The sequence below is a fragment of the Lycorma delicatula genome, chromosome 2, assembly GCF_047948215.1.
Source record: "Lycorma delicatula isolate Av1 chromosome 2, ASM4794821v1, whole genome shotgun sequence".
Classification (NCBI taxonomy): domain Eukaryota; kingdom Metazoa; phylum Arthropoda; class Insecta; order Hemiptera; family Fulgoridae; genus Lycorma; species Lycorma delicatula.
In genome coordinates, this window is record NC_134456.1 from 110,436,183 (window position 1) to 110,458,638 (window position 22,456).

The 22,456-nt window shown below is 28.1% G+C and overlaps 1 protein-coding gene across 4 annotated transcripts in view; it reads right to left on the bottom strand.

The window, feature by feature from the left end:
* Nucleotides 1-13,975: 13,975 nt before the first annotated feature.
* Nucleotides 13,976-22,456, bottom strand: part of LOC142319117 (transcription factor IIIA-like) — a 46,468-nt gene continuing 37,987 nt past the window's right edge. The window contains exons 5-6 of one of the 4 annotated variants that reach the window (XM_075356043.1): nt 20,519-20,748; nt 13,976-14,895 (exon numbers count right to left, since the gene is read on the bottom strand). In XM_075356043.1, coding sequence (XP_075212158.1) covers nt 14,551-14,895; nt 20,519-20,748 — 575 coding nt within the window. In that variant the 3' untranslated portion in view covers nt 13,976-14,550. The remainder of the gene's footprint in view (nt 14,896-20,518; nt 20,749-22,456) is intronic. The other 3 variants (XM_075356042.1, XM_075356041.1, XM_075356040.1) reach the window with 3 other exon arrangements.

A 22,456-nucleotide genomic window follows, 5' to 3' on the forward strand; every position in this document is an offset into this window, starting at 1 on the left:
ATAGCCAAAAAACAAATGACATTAAGATAGTAACTAGAGTGGATACAGTGCAGGTTAGGACCTGTAAACACGCACTAATTTGTGATTTGTTCCTTCATATTTAAAAAAAAAGATTTATCTCAGGATTTGACGGCTCTTTGATGCAGTGACCAAAACAGATTAAGACACTGATTAAATTGAATTGCATAATATTAAGTACAAAAATAGATCTATGATTTTTAGTTTAAGTAAGAAATTAAAATTAAATATGACCTTGTTTATAGCCATGTGAGGTAGTATTAGAAGTGATGTGGATACTGTAGAAGTTTAGAGATTTATCAAAGTAGTTACGTAAGATTAGTTAGTGATCAAAAGTTTACCTGTCAAGATCATGTTAGCAATCTAAAAATTGAGAACTCTAAGCAAGTTATTTTCTTTGATCTTATTTTCCAAAATTAATTTATTTTTCATCGGTTAATTCACAGTTACAGCATATAATTTCTTGTTGGAACGGCATATACCATCAAAACATACTAAATCAATAATTACTTTGCAAAAGAAAACTATTCATTTAATAATGAAGAAGCAGAGCTTACAGAATTCTTTTATTTCATACACATGAATATTACCATTAAGGTATTTATTTGTGTATAAGGTATATAAAATGTTTTGTTTTTTTTTTAATATAAGAAACATCATCAATGCTGGGTTTAGTACACATAGGTTTAATTTACTATAACTAAATGTTTATTTATTACTGAAACCAAGGAGTGAAATAATTCAAATACCAGACTGTTATTCTTTCTGATGATTTTTAACAAGTTACCAGTATTTTGTAAGGATATTATGCATTTAAAGGAATTGTCATTAAAATTTTAAGATGTGGAAATATTTTTTTTACATACATTTAAAACAGTTTTTATAAAATTATGGATAAATAAATAATAATTTATTTGTGCTTAATTAATGCGAATAAAGCATTTTTAACATAATGATACCAATTAATCGGAAACATCTCCAACCTTATGTGTAATCTGTTATAACAAGCACCATGTAATTTGATTTTCCTGTTCTATTATCGTAAAAAAAATGATAAAAAAAGTTTAATTACACCATTACATTAATCAATTGCTTCTGCTTATAACATGTGAAACAATAATTACCAGTATCTTTTGTTTTCTTTTCATTGCCGTGAGAATAGAAAAAAACACGGTTTTCCAGATTTTCAGGGAAATAAAATTTAAACAATAAAATAACTGTCATGGATAAAAACTTGATATCCAAATAAGTTGTTCATCTAACCCTTACTTATCACTTTGCAGAGTAATAGTTTGATAAAACGATTTTTAAAATACCTATGAAGTTTTTTTGAAAAAGAAGCATACTCAGAGATTTGACAAGCGTTTTGCGACAAATTTGTTACCATTGGAATCGCTAGTACAAACCAATTATAACAATTTGAAATCGAAATAAAATGATAGAAACACATGATGAATGTAGATTTGAAAGTACTTTATGAATAAAAAGGCATGTGTGGAACAGGAGTTCTCTGGTTGGAGCACATTATGCACCTGCTTTTTTGTTATTAATTTATTTACAAACTGTTTATGATATTATAGTATTGTTTGAATGAAAATAAGTGCTCCACCATTCACCTGTAACAGCACATTTCAAACCACCTGTGTTCTTTTCATTCTAGTTTTACTTTCGGCTACAATTCTCCGCATTACACATACAATTTCAGGAACTTATTTCTTATTGCTGCTTTTTCTGATACTAGTTTGCCTCTCTCAATGAAAGCTCTTCTGGTCATAGCTATAGTATATGTAAAATCTAAAGGCAGGTCTGCCCTACAAGCTGCTTGTACTTGCCTCCTCTACATTACTTATTTAACCCAGCATGTGGAAAAAGTGTTACTGGTTACCACAAAAGTAAAACCTCCAAATGATACAGACTTGTATTTATTATTTTCTTTTTTATAGTTTATTCTACCATATTATTTTATTTTTGCTATTATTTAATTAGATTTGTTGTTTAATTATTAATTTCATCTGTTATTTAATTATTTGAACTACTATACATACATTATTTTGTATGAAATCATTTTATGTTTTATGTTTACAAAATAAAGTACAAATTAACTTTTCAATTAATTAATTTTACTTTTATTATAGTATGAACTTAATACCTCCGTAATACTCATAATATTTTTATAATGAATTTAATAATGATTATAATTATATTGCTTCTACTCACGTTTCTTTAATACTTTATTGATTTATGTATTTTTTCGTACAATTTAACCTTTTTATTTTGTACTTTTGTAGGCCTACGAAGCTCAAAAGTATATTAGTTTTTTTGAAGAGGAAATTAAAAAAAACTAATATCATACATAATAAATTAAAACATATGTAATAAAAATTACAACTGATAAAATAAATTAAAAAAGGAAAGTTATAACATTGTATAATAATTAAACAACTCATTTCACATACTTTCGTATTACGTCACTTCTAATGTTTATTATAACAAAACCTTAGTTTAACACACTTGAAGAAAAAAAACATATACTTTCAAGAAATAAATAAATAAATTACTTCAAATACACCTTGAACATAATATTAGGCATAAATAATTTTATTTGTAGTAAAAAATTACCAGAACTTATTTCATTACTGTAATAGTGATGTCATAATTAGATATGGTGTAAGTCATTGCAAATTATTGATGTGAGTTTTAATAAACTACTTTGGCTGCTGGTGTGAAGAGAAATCGCTGACATTGAGCAGTTGCTCAACATCAAAATTGTCATCAGCAGCAATTTATTTACAAACGTAATGTCAGTGTCAGCGATTATCATTAACAATTGCTGATGCTGATGTTAAGAGCAGTGGAGGGGATGCCGTAGCGTACTACAAACCCGCCTTCAGATATTACTCAACACTATAGTCTTGGATTTTGCTGTTCCTTACAATGTTCAAATTTTTAACTTTATTATTATAACTCTATAACAAAATTCTGTTTCTTTTATCCATCTTCTAATATCACTTTTTATAATTATTTGTTATTTTCTACCTTTAATTTCAATTACAAATTATTTATTACTCTTGTTTTATAGACTACTTTATTTGTTGTTTGTACATATCTGTATGATGAAATGTTTTAGTTATCTTTATAACTGAATATGTTTAAAAGAATACAGTATGATTCTTTCTGTAAATATAAAAGGATTCTTTTAAAACGATATCACATAGATGGTTTCTATTACATACAATCAAACTATACGCACAAAAAAAAATACAATAAACTACATTTTAATATTTTAAGAGAACAGTTCTCATCAATTAAAAAAAAGTTATTTTCAAATTCAAATGACATACAATGCAATAATTATAAACCATTGACTGGTCGTACACATCGTTTTCAACACTGTGAATAACATGCGTCAGTGAGACATGTATAAGCAAAGATTGATTTTAGGAGTGAATTATTGAATAAAACTTTAAATAAACTAAAACTGTTTTATCTGAATCATTACAAAAAATATTTACAACTATTATAAAAGGAAAAGATTTAAAAATTAAATGAATTTTTTTGTTATAAATTAAAATCAGAATCCATAATCTAAAATTACTTTTTCACACAAGAATTACACACATTTTTTGAACACTTTAGACAACACGGATTTTCACATTTTATACATTTGTATGCTGTTTGCCTACTTTTTTGATAAGGACCTGCATGTTTTTCTCTTTGGAAGCTTATCACAAATTTCCTGAGAACCGCTGCTCATCTCATCAGGCTCTCCAAGATATCTTTTACAATTTTTTTTGAATTGACAAACAATTGTTTTGAATTGACAAACGACATTGCACCCGTTTGTTTTATAAAACTATTTGCTAATAAATTTATAAAATAAAATCCACTCACCAAAGGCATCTCATCATAGCTAGCATAGATAAAGCCAGAATTTACAAGACTAATAACTGTAATCATGTTGTAAAACATTGTCAGGGGCCACCGTCTTTTGTCTATTAGGTGAATAATTGGCAATAATTTTGTTTAAATTATCCACTCCTGATTTTGTTGAATTATAGAAACTTATTATTTTCGGTCTATTATTAGATTCATCTGTAAATTTGGAATTGTACATTGAAGATATCAAATTGACTGTTGTACTTTGTTTAGGTAGATATGCGAAAAGTGTTTCATCTTTGCAAAAATCATATTAACTTGACCCATTGAACTTTTTTTATTAGATAGAAATTCAGGTAGGATCTCTCTTTTGTTATTTCCCAAAGTGCCCACAAAAGCTAAATTGATTTTTTTTTAATTCATTAACCACTTCCAATGACGAAAACCAATTCCCGGCGGTGACATTGCGCTTGTAGTGTGCAATAGGTTTCATTAGTCGAATAATGCTTTGTGATGTTCACTTGACAGTGTAAATCCTTCACTGTTTTTCCCCAAGTACATATACACATTATACAAATAGGAAGTATGTGCATCTGTCAAGCTCATAGTATTTTGAGTCCGTACTTTACTGGTTTATTTGGCATATAAGCCCAGAAAGAACACCTCCATCTAAAACTCACCAACATTTCATGTATAAGGGGTAAGGTTTCCAATTTCAAATAAATTTTGAAAGTTTTTTATGAACTGTGAAAATAATAATGAAATTGCTGCACAAGGATCACATTTCATACGTTTCTTCTTAGTTGTGGCATCATCAAACAAACCTTGACACCAGTAATAGAGTTTGGAATCTTTTTCAAAGACATGATACCTTGAAAAATAGGTCGTTCAATTGGTTTCACTGTAAATAATTATGCAAGATCCTTTTTTCATGATTTAAAAATAGCATAAAACATCATGAGCCCGATCAAACTTTCAATTTCAATGACATCAGTGTCTTTGTAATTTGGGGAGTTTAGGGTCGTCAGTTTTTTCTCATTGCTTCCAGTTTTTGGTTGGTGTTAACTATTATTTGTGTAATCATCTCATTGTAAAACAAAAGGCACCATACATCTTCAACATTAGGATTTTTGGCAAGTGATTTCACATTTGATCACAAAGCTTCAACATTTGATCAGGAAGTTTAATCTTCATAATATTTTTGGCTGGAGTCTTTGTAAACTTTGGCTCAGTTGAATACAAAGTAAAACAATTTTTTTTCCAAAAAAATACATTGGTTCATTTCCACAACATTTTGAATAACCATCAGCAGAGGAGCCAGGAACCACATCTTCCACTAAATTTCCACTGACCCTTTCATTTGCCTCATCCTCAATTGTCTTGCTTGTCTAATTCAGATTCACTGTCATGTTGTAAGCGTTCACTTTCATCCTCAGCATTGTAGGAATCATCTGAATCAAATTCTTCATCACTCGGATCTACCTCTTCTTCAGAAAGAGCAACCATTGACATTATTTTTGTTCTAGCCAAAAATATACCTGCCATGCTGAAAAAATAAAAATAAATGACGTATACAGAATTCAAATGTATATATTTACACTAAATTATATTTAATTTTGTAAATTGCAAGCATATTTTTCGTAATGAACAGAGAAAGAAAAAGAGAAAAATTATGCAATCAATAAAGTAATCAGTAAAAAAAACATTTTTATGCTGGATTCCATGGTATTTAGGAGAGTAAATAAAAATATTTAACAAAAATGAAATGTTAACATAAAAAATAATGTACGAAATATAAAAATAAATTGAGAAAACCAAATGTAAAAATCCTTACCAAACACAAACAATTGTAAAACATATCATAGGTAAGATACATACCTCACACGTAGTAGAAAACATTTCAGATAATACATGTCTGTAAGATGAGCACAAATATCAACACTTTCAGTAACAGGCATCTCTCAGACAGCGTACATTTTAATTAAGTCCTTTTTGAAATCACAAATCACAACTGTAGAGCTTGAAACTTCACAAACGTTATTTACAATGTTTAACCTGAGCATACACTGAAGGTTTCATTTAACAAGTAGCACTAAATTATAAAATGCGGAGAACCAGCAAACCTAAGCATCTATCTGATGTGTGTTACCAGTTAAGGGTTAAAAGTGATGAAATAATCTAAAATATATAAATAAAACACTTATTGATGTTCAAAATTCAAACTCATAACTGAATGTAGAAATTAAGAAACATCATGGTGCCCAAGGGGTTAAAGTGCCCAAGGGGTTAAAGTTCCCAAGGGGGGCACTTCATGGGGGTACCCAAAGGGTGTGAGTAGAGGCACAAGCCTCTACTCACCCTTTACCTTTCCTAATATAATAAATATTGAATATTATTTATTCAAAATTTTTTTTTCAATATGTTTTCCACGTTCATAAAAAAATGAAACACATAAGTGTCCATTAGTTTCAGTTCTCTTGCTGCCCAAAATTTAAAATATTGCAAAATTCAAACAGTTCTTTTCTAAAATATGTTGTAACTTCAGAAAAAAATTATGATGTCAAAAAGATTCATCCTACTTCCTTCAAAGGCTTCTAAACCCCAGCCCCGTACTTTGAGAAAAACTGAGTATTGCTACATACATATCTTTCTTTTTTAAAGCAAGTTATACATTAAGAACAACCATATTTATAATTTTTTAGAGATTTTTTTCTTTTATCTCAATAAAATATACTGCATTCTATATTTAAATTGTTTGGAGATATCTATGGGAGAGCATTACCCTTTCTAACTGTTTTAAAATGATTCCTTCTGTATGTTGCATAAAGTTAATAAAAACTATTTTTTTACCCACTTGGTCTTTTGCAATTTCTTGTTTATGAAAAACCATTTACCTGCTTCTATTATTAGGAGATGGTATTACAATACTACCACTTAAGTGGTATTAAAACCTGTCTCTTGTTAATAAGTAAATAATATTTGGAGGTCATTAACAACAGTGGTACTAGTTTTAATCATAAAATTTATAATCTGAAAACATCTGAAAACAAGCTGAACTACTGAGAGTTCCTTTAGGTACCATATCTTACCCAGATACAAATCGTAGTCAAAATGGCAATGAATATTTTGTAATAAAATTTTTTAAGCAATATTTTGTTTTAATTTTTGTCCCCCCTGTAATTTTTCATTAAAATCCATCTACAGCTTAAAAATCATAAAAACTGTACAAAATCAGGAAAGATCCCAATTTGAAATTCCAAAAGAAATCTTGTGAAAGGTCAAAAAAGTATAATTTGCTTAAAATTTAAAAAAATACATCCTAAGTGTGTAAATTAAAAGAGATTTTACCAAATGGTGTGCAGTCTACTTTTTTGTCCTATTACTTTTTTTCTTTCTTACTTGTTAAACGCACCCTTAAATGAGTAAATTCCAAGTTATTTTTCATCAAGAGGGGTTCACTGATACAAAGAGGAGAGGTTCACTGATAAATAACAGTGAAATTGTACATCACTGAAATTTCAACCATATCAATTTCTATGTCTAGTTCAAGTAAGATCATTCTTCACATTTTGTTAAAAACAAGTAATGTCATCTGTGTCTAATCCTATAAAACCAGAGAGATGAAAATTGCAATAATGGAAATAGATTGAAAAAGAAACAAGACCATTGAAATAGTAGGAATTTTTAGAAATAGTTTACCCAATTTTTAAAAACAAAATACCAAATAAAATTCTTTGTTATTTTAATGAATTTAATACCATTTGTGCAAACCATATAGCTGTCACAGAATGTGATTAAACACAACACACTCTCTATTTAAGCTTTACTGCCAACCGCTAAGGAATTATGTAGATAAATTTATGTTTAAAACCAACCTGAAATTTTAAGAAAAGCTTTTGTAAAATAATCATTCAGCAGCGTAAAATAATCATTCAGCAGCAGTTCTCAAAGTTTAATAAACGTCACCACACCCCACCACACACATGCATGCAGGCACACACAAGCACACAGACATTTTGATTATGTAAAGGTAGGGTACATCTAATCAGTATATGATTTAACAACCAGCTACACCATATTCAATTGGAAGTACGTAGGATATTGAAAAATCTGATACAGCTAACTATATTATTTCAGTGGCATTAGCCAATCTATTAAATTTCTTTTTTTTTTTTTTATTATTTAAGATATTGATTAATTATGAGTACATTCAGAAACATGAACAGGAATTTATAACTATAATTTATACTGTAAATTACAATGACCTTCGCACTATTTTTCAATGTTCCTGCTATATCAAAGCACTTGTTCAGTATTGAAGAAGCTTCTTGATCCCAAAAGAAATGTCTGGTTGCATGTTGACCTATACTAGCCCGGCATCAATGACCTCCAAATTCAAATCTAATTTCTTCCCTCTTAAAATCTTTTAAGTGGACTGGGCAGATAACAATCATATTGTGAGTTTTTGTAGCATTTCTGTTAGTTAAATCTGCACAGAGAAGGCAAGCAATGTCCAGGAGGAAATAAACAAAAGATACAGTAACTGCCCACTTGTAAAAAATAATAATAATAATTTTTAATAAAATAATAATAAAAATTGTAACAGCCCAGAGCAATGACAATTGTTGCTTTTTTAAAGAAAGCCCTAAAGAAGGCAGCCTAATCCCTATGAATCCTAAAAGAAGGTTGTTATTATTTCCCACATATAAATGTGGTATCTTTTTTCAGTAGTAGAAATGAACTTGAATACTTGCTCATCTTGACCTGGGATGAAATAGTGCAACTCAATTACTACAATTTAAAGACCTTGTTACATCAGTACTAAGTTGTTGTCAGCAATGTTTTTTTTTTTTTTTTTTTTTTTTTTTTAAGGTTGCAGAAAGTGGAGAACCCAACTAGCAATCATTTAATAATATGTGTAAAAATTTCTTACCACTTTTTCTATACTGTCAATGACAATTATTTCAAGTTTTAAGCACTTACCTAGTATGCAAACTTTTTTGAATAAAATATTTAATTGCAGTCTACGTTCAGGTTCTTGGTTGACCAGCAATAGCTCCATTTTTAATTTTCTTCTGGTCCTCTTTGAAAGACCTGCACTGGTCATGGTGATAATTTGTAAGCTCTAGACTGAAAGAGAGAGACAATCCTCTCTAGAGATTTTTAATTTTCTTATTAATATTAGATGGCATAACACTTCTATGAAAGAAATATATTAAATCTCTATGCATCACTGTATCTACTGCACAGATTCGTGAATTTCAATGATAGGGAGGAGAAAAAGAACAGCCAGTATTACTGAGTTTAGGCTTACAAGTGTGTGTTCAATAGGTACATTTACTGTGTATTCAAAGCATAGAAATTCTTGTTTATAACTGAAACTGCATCACAAATGAAATAAAACACATTCAAAAGAGTTTTTAAAACATTTATGAAACATCCTACGATGACAAAATAGTCCAAACCATAATAGAATTTTTTTCCATAAAAATCCTAAACAAAATTCTAATGGGAGATAATAGAATGAAAACTATTTATAAACTAGTAAGAAGACATTGATGGAGTTTCAATTTTTTTAAGATCACTTGCAATTCAGTAAATCAAGTTCTGCAATATTATCATATTAACAAATCCATAATGACAAGAATTAAATAATAAATAACTTACCAACACAACCACTTATCAAAATACAAAACTAGATGTTTCAAAAAAATAAGATTGTGGTATCTGATTGCAAAGACCTACAGTTAGAATAAAATATGTTAATAACTACTTATAATTAATATCAATTAAATAACATCAATATATTTTTATTGTTATTATTCTTTACAACCAAGATAAAACAATCATAGTACAATAGTTAATTAAAATGTTCATCTTTATTACATATGTAAAAACATCCATGAATTAAAAAAATTATAATTAAATTAGTTGTATCAATACTATCAACTATAAAAATATAGTATATTTTCTTATAATAAATTTTATGATTTTCTTTTAAAGCTTTGAACAGAGACTGCCTCTTTTAAAGCAGTTTCCTCCAAGTGACTATAATCATGATCACGCAGTATTTATGTACAAGGCTGCTTCTAACTTTAAAAATGTTATTTTCTTTTAATTTAACAACTGATAACTATTGATCACAGCAACACATAGCCCACCTCATAAATGTACTTCTCACTATGATCAATATTTATGGTGCTTTAATTTTGAATTGGCAGATTCATCAAATCATTTGATGTCACATATCTTTTTTTAGAGTGGTTAGTATAAACATTTTTTCTTTTTTTCTAATAATTGTTAATCTTTAAAAATTTGTTTCTTAATCACAGTGTCATTATCAAGAAAGCTAATAATTCTCCAACAATTGATAATGAAATTCAATCTGAAATGTTTTTAATATTTACAGCATGTTCAAGAAAAATTCAGTAAGATAAGTTTTTATCAAAATGAACAAAAAGAAAAAATATCTTACATGAAGTTTATAAACAAAAATCTTCACTAAAGTAGATAAGAGTTATTTTATCATTTACAAAGGAGGCCTGGGGCAAGCCTCAGCTACTGGGTAGATGGCACGTGGGAGGTAGCGAATGGCCACCAGATATGGTGACTAGCTGTGATTAAGGCTTAGCCAAATAAGCAATTCCAGATCGAGGCAGCCACAATTGAGGGTGTGATGGGGTAATCTGTGGTAAGATTATTCTTAAGAAAAGTAACATATATTCATTGATGATGTGGTGACATGGTGAGTATGTGCCACTAACAAATAAGCACAGCCGCGAGCAAATAGTCAATGGTCTCAATAGTGAATGAAGAGAGTTCCCAACGAAGAAGAAAGGGGAAGAGGCAGGCAATGAATTACAGTGGATTGGAGAGTAATAGGAGAGCATCCTGTGGTGTTTCAATCTTAATGGATCAGAAACGAAAGGATAGGTTGGTGAAATATTCAATATATAAGTGAAAGAATAGTTGTACCAAGTGTTAAGACAGAGCATGGAACCTTGGTAGTTAGTGACAGGAGTGTATGCACCTAAGAGGGGAAATAAGAGAAAACAGTGTTGTTAAATGAAAACTTTCAGGACGTTTTTAATGAATATAAGAATAATCATATAATAACTGCTGGATATATGAACGTGAGAGTGAGAAATACACTGATTCCTGAGGTTGTTGGAACTTTTGGTGAGGATGAATTGAATGGGAATGGTGTAGTACTGAGGAATTTCACATCTTTTAATATGCGCAAAATCACCAACATCTTTTACAGGAAAAAAGATATTCATAAGTTTATGTGGTGTGCTAGAGGTAACAGTCTCTTCTAGATTACGTGATTGTTAATGACAAGCTGGTTTCGAATATTGTGGATGTCAGAGTCTTTAGAGGCTGTGATGTTGGCACAGATCATTTTTTGTTGATGGCAAAGATCATTTTAATTGCTAAGTGGAAACCTAGCAATGGGTACTGATTGCATAATGGGAACCTAGTATTGCATAACTGTATCAGCAGCAGCTTCAGGAATATCTTAGTTATGCCCTACCTCAGATGAAGTGAACAAGGAATGAACCAATATTCAAGTGTGTACAGAAGGCGGCTTTTGAAGCTTTAGGGAAAAATAAAAATGAAATAACATAAAAAGTTTGAAGATTTGGAATGATGATATAACTAGAGCAATAGGAGAAAAGAAAGAAGCCTACAAATTACATTTACAGTGGAACACAGAAGAGACTAGGGAGATTTACAAAGCCAAAAGAAATCTTGCTAAAACTTTGATTAGAAAGGCTTATTCATGGGAGAAGTTTATAAGAAAGACAGAGGAAGAAGTGTTTGGAAGACAAGTGGCTTATAAATTTATGAAGCATTTGAATAAGTCAGAACGTGATGTGGTTTGGTTTAATATGATTTCAATGAGGGAATGGACAGAACACTAAAGGAAACTGTGGGTCAGTGAGAGAGATGGTGCAGGAAGTCGGGAGGATGTTGAGAAAGAGTTTGTAGGGATGGATTCATTGACTGTACAGGAGCTTGGGAAAGGCAGAAGAGTGAGAAAAATCAGAAGGAAGCTGGATCAGATGGGTTAAATGCAGAAGTTTTCAAATACAGAGGGCTCTTCCTTGAAATGAGATTCTTATACTGATGAATGAATGCTGCAAATAGTCCAAAATTCAAGATTCTTTGAGAATTGCCTTGGTAAAATTAATTTTCAAAAATCGCGTGGAATCAGAATAATTGCAATAATTATAGAGGTATTGGTCTACTTAATTGTACCTATAAAATTTATAGAAGAATTATTAAAGGTCAAATGAGAAAAATTTCTGAGGTTTTACTGTTGGAGGAGCAGAGCAGTTTTAGGAAGAAGGGATCATGCACAATAATGTTTTTATCATCAGACAAATCATTGAAAAACACAGAGTTTAATTTAGAGACCCATATGCCTTTATAGACCTTCAGAACGCATTCAATACAGTAGATATAAATGGGTTATTGGAAATACTTCAGAAGAATGGGTACCCACAACATCTAATAAATACAGTTACGACTGTTTACGAGGGGACAAAAATGTCGAGGAGACAAACTGACAGGCTTTAAATGTCTCATGAAATTTTACCAAATCATGGTGACACCACGATACAGCTGAGCAGTATGGCCAGAATTTTTCTATAAGGCAAAAGGTATGGCTTTTAAAGGTAAGATTCCTTGCCTTTAAACAACCTATTCAGTTGTAATAATATAGAGTATGAAAAAAACTGATTCTACAGGATAAACATACCTTTGAGATTAAGCAAAACACATTATAAATATAATCCTTACAAGTATTTCCATTAAGATAATAAAAAATCAGAAAAATATGTTTAAAATAACTGAAGCAATTTTATTTGAACCATTAAAACTGTATTCCTGTGAAAAGAGAGAGATATTTAAAAATGAAGCACACTCAATTTAAAAAGTGTTTATGATTATGCATTTAGATTTCCTTTCAGTAATGTGTGCAACTTTTTCATTCAAGGTAGTATTTTGCCGAGTACTATTGTAGTAGACAATGTAACTAAAGGAAAATTGCTCCTTAATAAATATAAAAACAAAATTTAGAATTCTAAGTTACTAGTAAAGGCACACTGGTAATTGAATTTGATCAGAACTTGCTTTTAGAAAAATGAAACTACATGTGTCTTCTATAAAGATTAATTTGGATATGTATTTTTGACTTACAGAGAAAAATTGATATAGAAAGTAGTTTTTATTCCTCTTTTAATACAAGGCCAATAATAGATGTTTAATGGTATCAGATTTTCAAAATAAATAATTTAATTCATTTCCAGTTAAAAATACTTCTATTGTATGCAGCAAGAGATAAATAAGTACTATGCGATACAGTTTTTTTCTTTCAGAATATCTTACACAAGCAATATAAATATCATCCAGTTCTTGCAATTTTAAGGCACAGTTACAGTTACAATCAGTATGACTGTGACTTTGGAATTTATAAAACGAAATAAAAGAATCTAGAAAATATTTATAGTACAAAAGACTACATTAATATTCTTAGGAATTGCTATAGAATATCTCAACCCTTTTCTGTCATACGAGCTGGTCCAATTCTAAATGACAGTTTATCTCGTCTTTAATATTTTTTAAAAACCTAAAATAAAACAAGATTCTTTCAAAATTCAAACATATTTTAAAATGACACATACTAAATATGAAACTAATTTTATTCATAAAACCAACATAGCTATGATAGCTAGTGATTAGTACTGTTTAAATTTAATCTTTAAACAGTCATTCACATCCATAAATATAATAATCTTTTAACTAGAAAAAGTTAGAATCTTTTGAAGGCAATTACAAAGCTATTAATAAATTTATCCATAAAGCAATAATAATATTGAAAATATCATTCAGAAAGTTGAAGAAATATAATAACATAATTATTCAAAGGGAAATAGTGATTATAATGACTCAAATTATGAATAATTCAATCACAAAGAATGTAATTTTTCTAAGAAAAATATAAATATATTCTACTATATAAGAACAATTGTGAAACTATACAATACGGATGTAATCAGCTGTTCTTAAAATTATATATAATAAATATATTCTTATTTTAAAATCTTTGCACAACAGATTTCAATAAATATAATGTAAATTAAGTTAGTGAGGATTTTAATAACATTCATCAGTTTCAGTTATTTTGATGGAAAGCAAACTGGAAGGAATTTTATTTAGAAAACAAAAATATTTCACACATTAATTTACATTAGAAAAAAATCAAAGCTTAAGAAAAAATTGAAAATGATAGCTACAATAATTAATTCTTTATAAATTAACTTTCTCAAAATAGCATTTTGCACACAGGCTATTTTTCCATCAAAATAAAAATTAGAACTCTACTGTAGCTATTTTTAATTTTTTACTACACTCTGAAATATCTAATTATAAAATATAAACGTATACAAGGATATAACAAAACATTGAAAAAATTATCTGAGAAAGATATCACTATAACCATCATTTAATGATTACTGCTCTTGATAGTTAAAACTGATGATCACTATGAGGAAAATTTACCTAAAACTGAATCAAACTGTCATTAATTAATTTTATGCCAGCCAAAACACTGTGAATAGTTCATAAATCTATCACTGCAGAAATACTTTTTCAGTTATCACCATTATCATCATCATCATTATTATTAATATAATCATTATCACCAACATTACAATCATGATCACTATCATCACTAAGATCTTCTCCAATTGAAGTTGAGTGAATAACTTTCTGTATCATTTCATCATCAGTATCAACATCTCCTTTCGATAACAACACCTGTTCTGTCTCTTCATCTACTACTACATTTGATAAAATTTCAGCCACTGAGTGTTTGGGTTTACCTGCATCTATTCGTTTCTTTCTCTGCTTTTTTACTCTTACCTGACTATCAGAAACCTGTTCTCGTTTGTATTCTGGATCATGGTAAGTTTTAATATGTTTTTTGTAAGAAATCTGAAACATTAAAAAGATAATACTATAAGAAATAGTAAAAAAAAAAAAATAATAAAATGTACATGACTATGTACAAATTCTTAAAAATCGTTATTTATAAGATCTCAGATTAACATCTGAAATAAGCAATGCAACATTTATATAACATTAGCAATAAAACTGTAAACAACAAGAAAACTATTAAAAATGTTATAAATTTGTTAAAATAAACAGCACAAAGACTGATTTTAAAAGTTCCTAAACTTGTAATGAAGGACAAAAATAAATAGCTGTAGTTTATTATTGCTGGTGGTGCGAAATGGTACTGAGAGAACAAAAATCCTTTTTTACATCAAGCCATCAAACTATGTTACTTTGAAGTGATGCTGCGTAGGGTGTGTTTTGGAATTTTTTACATCAGTAACTTCAGTGAGCAGCAAATAAACATTCAATTTTATGTCAAACTAATCAATCAAAAATTAACAAAGATTTATTAATAATGAAACAACCAGCGTAAAGAGCTGATGTTGGTAAGCAGTGTTAAGGATATAACCAACAATGCAAGAGGTCTAAGCAGATTAAACCACTCCAGAAAACCAGATGATGATGATAACAGTAAATAAAATAAACTAAACAACTTATTTCAATGAATTCCTTGATGATAGTCTTCAATGAACATAAGCACTGTTATTAACAATTTTTATAAAAGAAATATCCATAAAATTGTTTACAAAATTCTCATTGCCTATTAATGATGATAACATTTATAGAATGTAGAACTGCACTGCTATATTTACACAATATCTTGTTCAAAATGTAATGGAATATGGTTGAAAATTTTGGATGGAATTCCAGTTAAGTTGGTGCTGTAATTAATTTGGATCATGTATTGAACACATTTTAAAAATTTTCTGTAAGATGATGTGTAATGCTGTTTGCTCAGTTGGTGTTAGTATAAACAACATAAGACAAATGTTTAGTATGGAGCCATTAAAGTTCAAATTGTTTATAATTTTTTATAATAACTTAATGATGTTGATACTCTACACTTGATTTGAAAACTTTATAATAATCAACCAAACAATAGCAACTGGGGCACACACAGGAAAAAAGTAACAATATTTACAATATATAAAGATTCACATCAGTCATGGTCACAAAAATAGGAACATAGCACATGATTCACAGAGCATAAAGTACACCTAAAACAATGAAAAATACCTGAATTTAGTAATATTTCACATAAAATTAATAGTTAAATAAGATGGTTACAAAAATCAATTTATAAATAATACACATAGAAAATATCTAGATGAAACATAATGGACCTACACTGCTAGTAAATGAAAAACAACTAAATGATTTAAAATATAAGTACAATATTAAAACAAGAAAACTTAGTAACAAGATTGTTCATAATTGTGCACTTGTTATTACATAGTACTATAAAGAAGTGTGTGGTATGACATTAAAGGTAAGAACCATATTTGTGTATTATGCATATATTTAAAATAATTTTTCAATGAAAAAAAAAAATTATATAAAAATAAAGATAATTAAAAACAGTTAACTTTTTTATAAGCAATTTTTACGTGGGAGAGTTTGCCTTAGTTTGAATTGCTAAATTAAGCATTAAAATTATGTTTAACATTACTTGATATGAGACATGAACAGGTTTCCTACTAGTTTTCACTAAGCCATTCTTCTGTACATCAGCACACCAAGCTTACTGAAGTGAAAATGTTTTGCTCTACAAGACACCTTTACTTTGTTCACCACATAAATTGGCTGTAATAATTATTAATTTTAGATAAAATAATTTTTGATTAGTGTAATGAAGATGCTTCTACACCCATTGTAGCTAAAAGAAAGAAAACACAGATAAACCTGTTTTTTTGTTTAAATCAACAAATTAATATATGAATTTCAACTTACATATTTATAAATTAAATCTAAATATCTCTTTTATCTAGAAGCAATGCATTATAAGCATTTCTTCTACTTAGTAGAGGGAAAGCTTTTCAAATTTTTCATCACTACTAAAAAAATGTTATAAAAAATGGGGTAATTTTTATAAGGGCAATTTTTTTAACTTGAATTGTTTTGGTTTTAAATTTCTTTTCTACTGCATGTGGTTTAATTTGAAGATTTCTGATCTGTATTCTTCTTTGTAATTATGTCTAATACTAAACCTTCCTCTTTCCAACAATTTTAAAACCTAATTTTTCTTGTCGGCTATACATAGCAAATGAAGTTTTAAAAATGAATCTTAATATATGCAAACATTATCAAAAAGCATAGCACACCTTTCTTGTTTCTTTCCAAATTATTAAAATAAAGAATAACACATTTAAAAAACTTATAACTAGACAGTTTTATACCATCTGATTTCTTATAAAACTAAATATGAGTACCTTGAACCACTATTCCCTACTTAATCTTAAGTTCAGTGTAAACATACATCAGAGATAGAGCAGACATTCCTTTAAAAAAATGTATTATTTTTTACATCACTGGGATGTACAATGTAACATAGAGTACATAAATTGTTTTTACTTCTTTTTAATTTGTCAAGCAATAGTTAGTTACATTAAGAATAGCTTCATATGACTTTAATAAAGCATTAACAGGTTTGCTGTTACATATAACACTATACTTTTGGGGAGAATCTTAGCATCTCTGTTATTTTCATAAAATTATTAAAAAAGAATTAATCTTTTATATTTTTAAATGTTTAATTTTAAAACTGAATTTTTATTTTCTTTTTCTCTTTTATACATTTTTTTTATTTATAATTTTTAGTTTACATTTACACATCAAATAATACAAAATGTTCGATTTTGTTTATACGATCAAACTATATAGTTTAACTTTGAAACGGTGTAGCTTAGTCAGCTACTAAAGCTTGTTGTTGTTAAACATTTAGTAGTAAGCCTATGTATTCTCCTGACTAAAATATAATATTACATCTTGGGGTTACTTTATAAAGTCAACAAACAATTTTTCGGGACATAAAAATGAGCTATCAAATCTTTTGTTTGGTGCTGGTAAATATGATTAATATATACTGATTTTCAGTAAATTAAAAATTCAAACACTTTCACATACTAGTATTTACTAATACAACTTTCTAAAAAAAAGAAAATAAATAAATAAGTAAACTAAACAGGAATCTAAAATCTCCTCATCAATTAATTAAAAACATGTGCAGTCTGGCTCATAGCACTAGATATATATCTTGCTCCAGTCAACAGTCATACATAGCCCCATAAACAGTGTACCTCTTTCAGCTCTGGCACAATCCATATAGATTTTTTAATTTTTTTTTTTTTATATATATCTGGTACAATTGTTGATTTATAAGAAAAGAAATTTAATGTATTTTATAAAATAATATGGTGTACATTACACCCTATATTAATTTCCCTACTCTAATTTTTTTTTTTAATTAACTATTTATTTTAAAAAGTAAAATAAAATAAAATAGTACATTCAGCTTCTTTTAAATCTACTTTCCAATACATTTCCATTTTTAAATTAAGTTTTAATTAGTTCATTCTTTATATATATAAATAATACATACTTGTATATATATTTTAACTACACAATACATAAATATGAACAGTAATTATGTAAAGGAGAAGATATGAAAATGTCTATATCACATCTAAAATTTTGTTAATTTTTATTATTTAAATTTAATGTATTGTTTTAAATGGTTTTATCATTAAATGTATTTTTTAACACTATCAAATTAAAATGAATTGCACTGTATAATTTTTCCCAAAATGGTATTTTTATAACTTCTCTAAATTCAGTTAAAAAACACAATTTTTTTAACATGATCTTTCTAAAATCTTTTAATATACTTACCTTCAGAAAAAAAATAATTTTTAAAACGATTTTAAATTAAAAACCGACTGTTGAAGAGGTACAAATGTAAACTGGATAATTAAAAATTATCTAATTATTAAAGCCTGCAATATTCTGTAGTTCAGACTTATCTCAGCCACTAGGTGATAAGAATTAAAAGTATATTTATCAATTGTCATCAAAACAGTCATTTTATTCTGTGCTAATACATATTGTTTATTTATTACATTTAGACAGCAGCAAAAACATTATTTCCTGTACTTTCAATATTTTACTTTTCAGTCATCATAAAATTATAGAGCTATGCTGCAAGAAAGAAAGCTTGGTAATCAATCAAAAAATGGCATATGGGAGATTTTTATCAATTTTCGACATTTCATGACCCAGGAACCCCAAAAAACAAAAATAGGGGTAATGTTTATATGTACATGTGTTGGCTGGGTTGAAGCTTAATTACTTTTGACTGGTTAAACCGATTTTGATGAAATTTTATAGAAACTTGTGTATATGGAGTAACTTGTTAGTAAACTTTTGGGATCAATATCTCCAGGGGATGGGGTGGGGGTTTTGTGGGTTAAATTTCTCAAAATTTTGTAAACATAACCCCACTTTACATTAACTTCAATACATGTGTGCACGTTTACCTAAACATCTTAAAAAATTTTGTAAATCCCCTTCCCTAAAGATTGAAAAAGTTATCTTATTTATTGCATATTTTTTAACTAAATTTTTTTTAATGTCTTCCTAGACACAGTTGCAGTGCAAGCGACCAAAAAAAAAATACTTTGGGGATAGAGGAGCCCAGTGGCAAAGTTAAAAAATAATTTTTTTTAGTTTTTCAAAACTTTTTTCTTTATTTAAACTTTTAATATTATTAAAAGTGATATTAAACTTTTACTATTATTAAAAGTCTACATTATCAACTTTAGGTAAAATATAATAAAATTTTATTATTATTCACACCCACCCCAATAAAGAAATCTTAGGTAACTTTTGTCATGTAGAATTAATTATTCTTCCATTATATATAAATAAATAATAAATGCCAGGAAAGTATTACAACTTCCGTGTCAGCTTTTTTATATTATTATAAATATCAATCATTTCTCTAATTGAGATGCAAGGTTTTCAATGGTTTCCATCAATTATTCTGGGGAAACTCTGGAGAAATTTCTATTTGTTATCAACCAAATAGGTCACCTAACATTCCTGATATAATCTCTATATAATTTATAATTATGTTACGATCTAAATAAATATTCAGGATGAATTACTTAATCACGGATTCTTATGTTTTTTGGTTAGTTTAATTTAATTATTATGCAACTGTAATATTACAAATAAATGTATATTTTTTAATTTGAATATGGATGCTGTAAATTCAATAACAATTCAATAACAAGTGGGCCCAAACAACCAAGTTATAACATATAATGGGAAAAACTATGTAAGCAGAACAGTCATAACAAAATAATGAAACAGAAAATAATGTTTAAAAAACATATTCAGATTTTACAATTTTTAAGGGTGATACTTCAGGCTTTACATGATAAATCAGAAAAATTGTTTGAAATTCTGATAACAACTCTGCAGATACAAAAATATTTTAAGAAATATTATATTACTATCATAAGACTTACGCAATAAGTATTTTACAAAAAATAAAATGAAATGGCAGATCAAAAATACTTAAGTTCTTTTCTGGAAAAATCTCTAACAGTAAATAGTATAATTAGTAATCCTAAAAATGATAACAGAAAAACATAATCACCTTCCAAATGAATTTCTTGCCACAATTTTCTACAGAACAAGCATATCGAGGAGCACCATGTTTATGTTTGACATGCTGCAACATATTACGGTGTAATTTAAAAGTGTGACCACAGTCATCCATAATGCATTTATAATTTTTATCATTTTTGTCACTGCCACATGATAAACTATGAGATCTTAACCTGCACTTCAATGTAAATATTTTGCTACAATTTTCACAAGTATATTCTGAAAAAAAAAACCTAATTAACTGATATCATATAAAATATTAAAATAAATTAAGGTCATCCACACTTGCATACACAATTTTCACATAGCCCATCTTGTGAACGGATATGTTGCTATCCTCAACATATTTCTGTTTTTACCTTCAATCTACATTGTTGTTTGATGTTTTAATTCAAATCCCATAGCACACCACATCAAAAAGTATATTCTAAACTTTTTTCTTAATACATTTTACACACCAGTAGTGCTGCATTAAAGTGAATCAACATTCCAACATTAGGTCATTGTGGTAAGTATAGTGATATTATCAAGGAAGCTGTTGATAGCGTAGCTGCTTAGTGTTCTTGGTTGTGCTACATTTGCTTATTTATAAGCAAATGCAGGCACAACCATTTATTTACAATAAATGTAAATGTATTTACATTTATTTCTTCTTTCTTTTAAATAAAACCTAGCATCTTTAAGAATTAAAAATGCATTTTGTATGATAAGATTTTGCCATATACTCCAAATAATTTACTACTATATTTTAGTACATATTTTCCAAACGCATGGTTACAAGTCAAGTTAACTTGCAGATTAAATCATTGATTTACAATCTTTCCATAAGCTTTCCAACAGTCAAATAAAGGAAGAAAAATCAAAACTTATACTTTTTACAATGATTCCTCAATATTATATTTTACATTAAATGAATTATTTGTATCTTATCAATACTTTTCACTTTAGTAACTGTATTTTCATTCATATTTAGTTCATGTTTATTTTGGTCTTATAAGAATTAAAAATTATACTGAAAAAAAATTATAATATTTAGAGAAAATTATATTTATACAAAAAAATAAATTATATTTATTATATAGATTTATAATTTAATAAATTATAAATTGTTTTACATGTCGTTTGATAATAGTATATCTTTAACACTAAATTTAATCTAATTTTATCTAAGCAGATTTGGCCTAATAGTATCAGTGAATGTGTTTACAATACATTAATCATATTCAACATTCAAGTAAGACAATATCTAAGAAAGTTTTGTGTTTGGCAGGGAGCTTTCAAATACAAATTCTTCATACATAGTGAAAACTGGGGGACATATAATTGCAAGCATATAAATTTTACATTGCACATATGATGTAAAGCAAAAATGAATAATAAATTAGAAAATGCGACTGCACACACTTAACTATAGTAATGTAAGTAATTTGTTTTTGGCTAAAAAAAAGAAAAGTTTATTACATGGTCTAGAAAATTCAGTAATGCAGCTATAAATATAGGGAAAACATGTTCCAATATAATTATTAATTTTCATAAAAACAGATACTGCATACTATATTTGATATTGTATACAATTCAAATTTGTCATGAGAATGCTTCTCATCGCCTATAAACCCTATTTGTCATACAAAATAGATTTTTCAGACAGACCAAGGACCGTGATATGGAAGAAAAAGATAATGAAAGTCACTTCCAACAGTTTTATGAAATTTTATGAGCAAGTAAAAAAATGATCACTAAAAAATCAAGAGTTCAAGTACCTGTTCATACTCAAGAGCTGTGCTCATGAAAAAATTGTAAGTAGTAAAACTGCATTCCTACAACATGATGATTCAGCAACTTCTGGAACGTCTCAATGAATAGCATACTGAAAACTGAAGGGTCTAAAGTAAGGTAAGATGCCCACAGCAAAAATCAAGTTTAATAA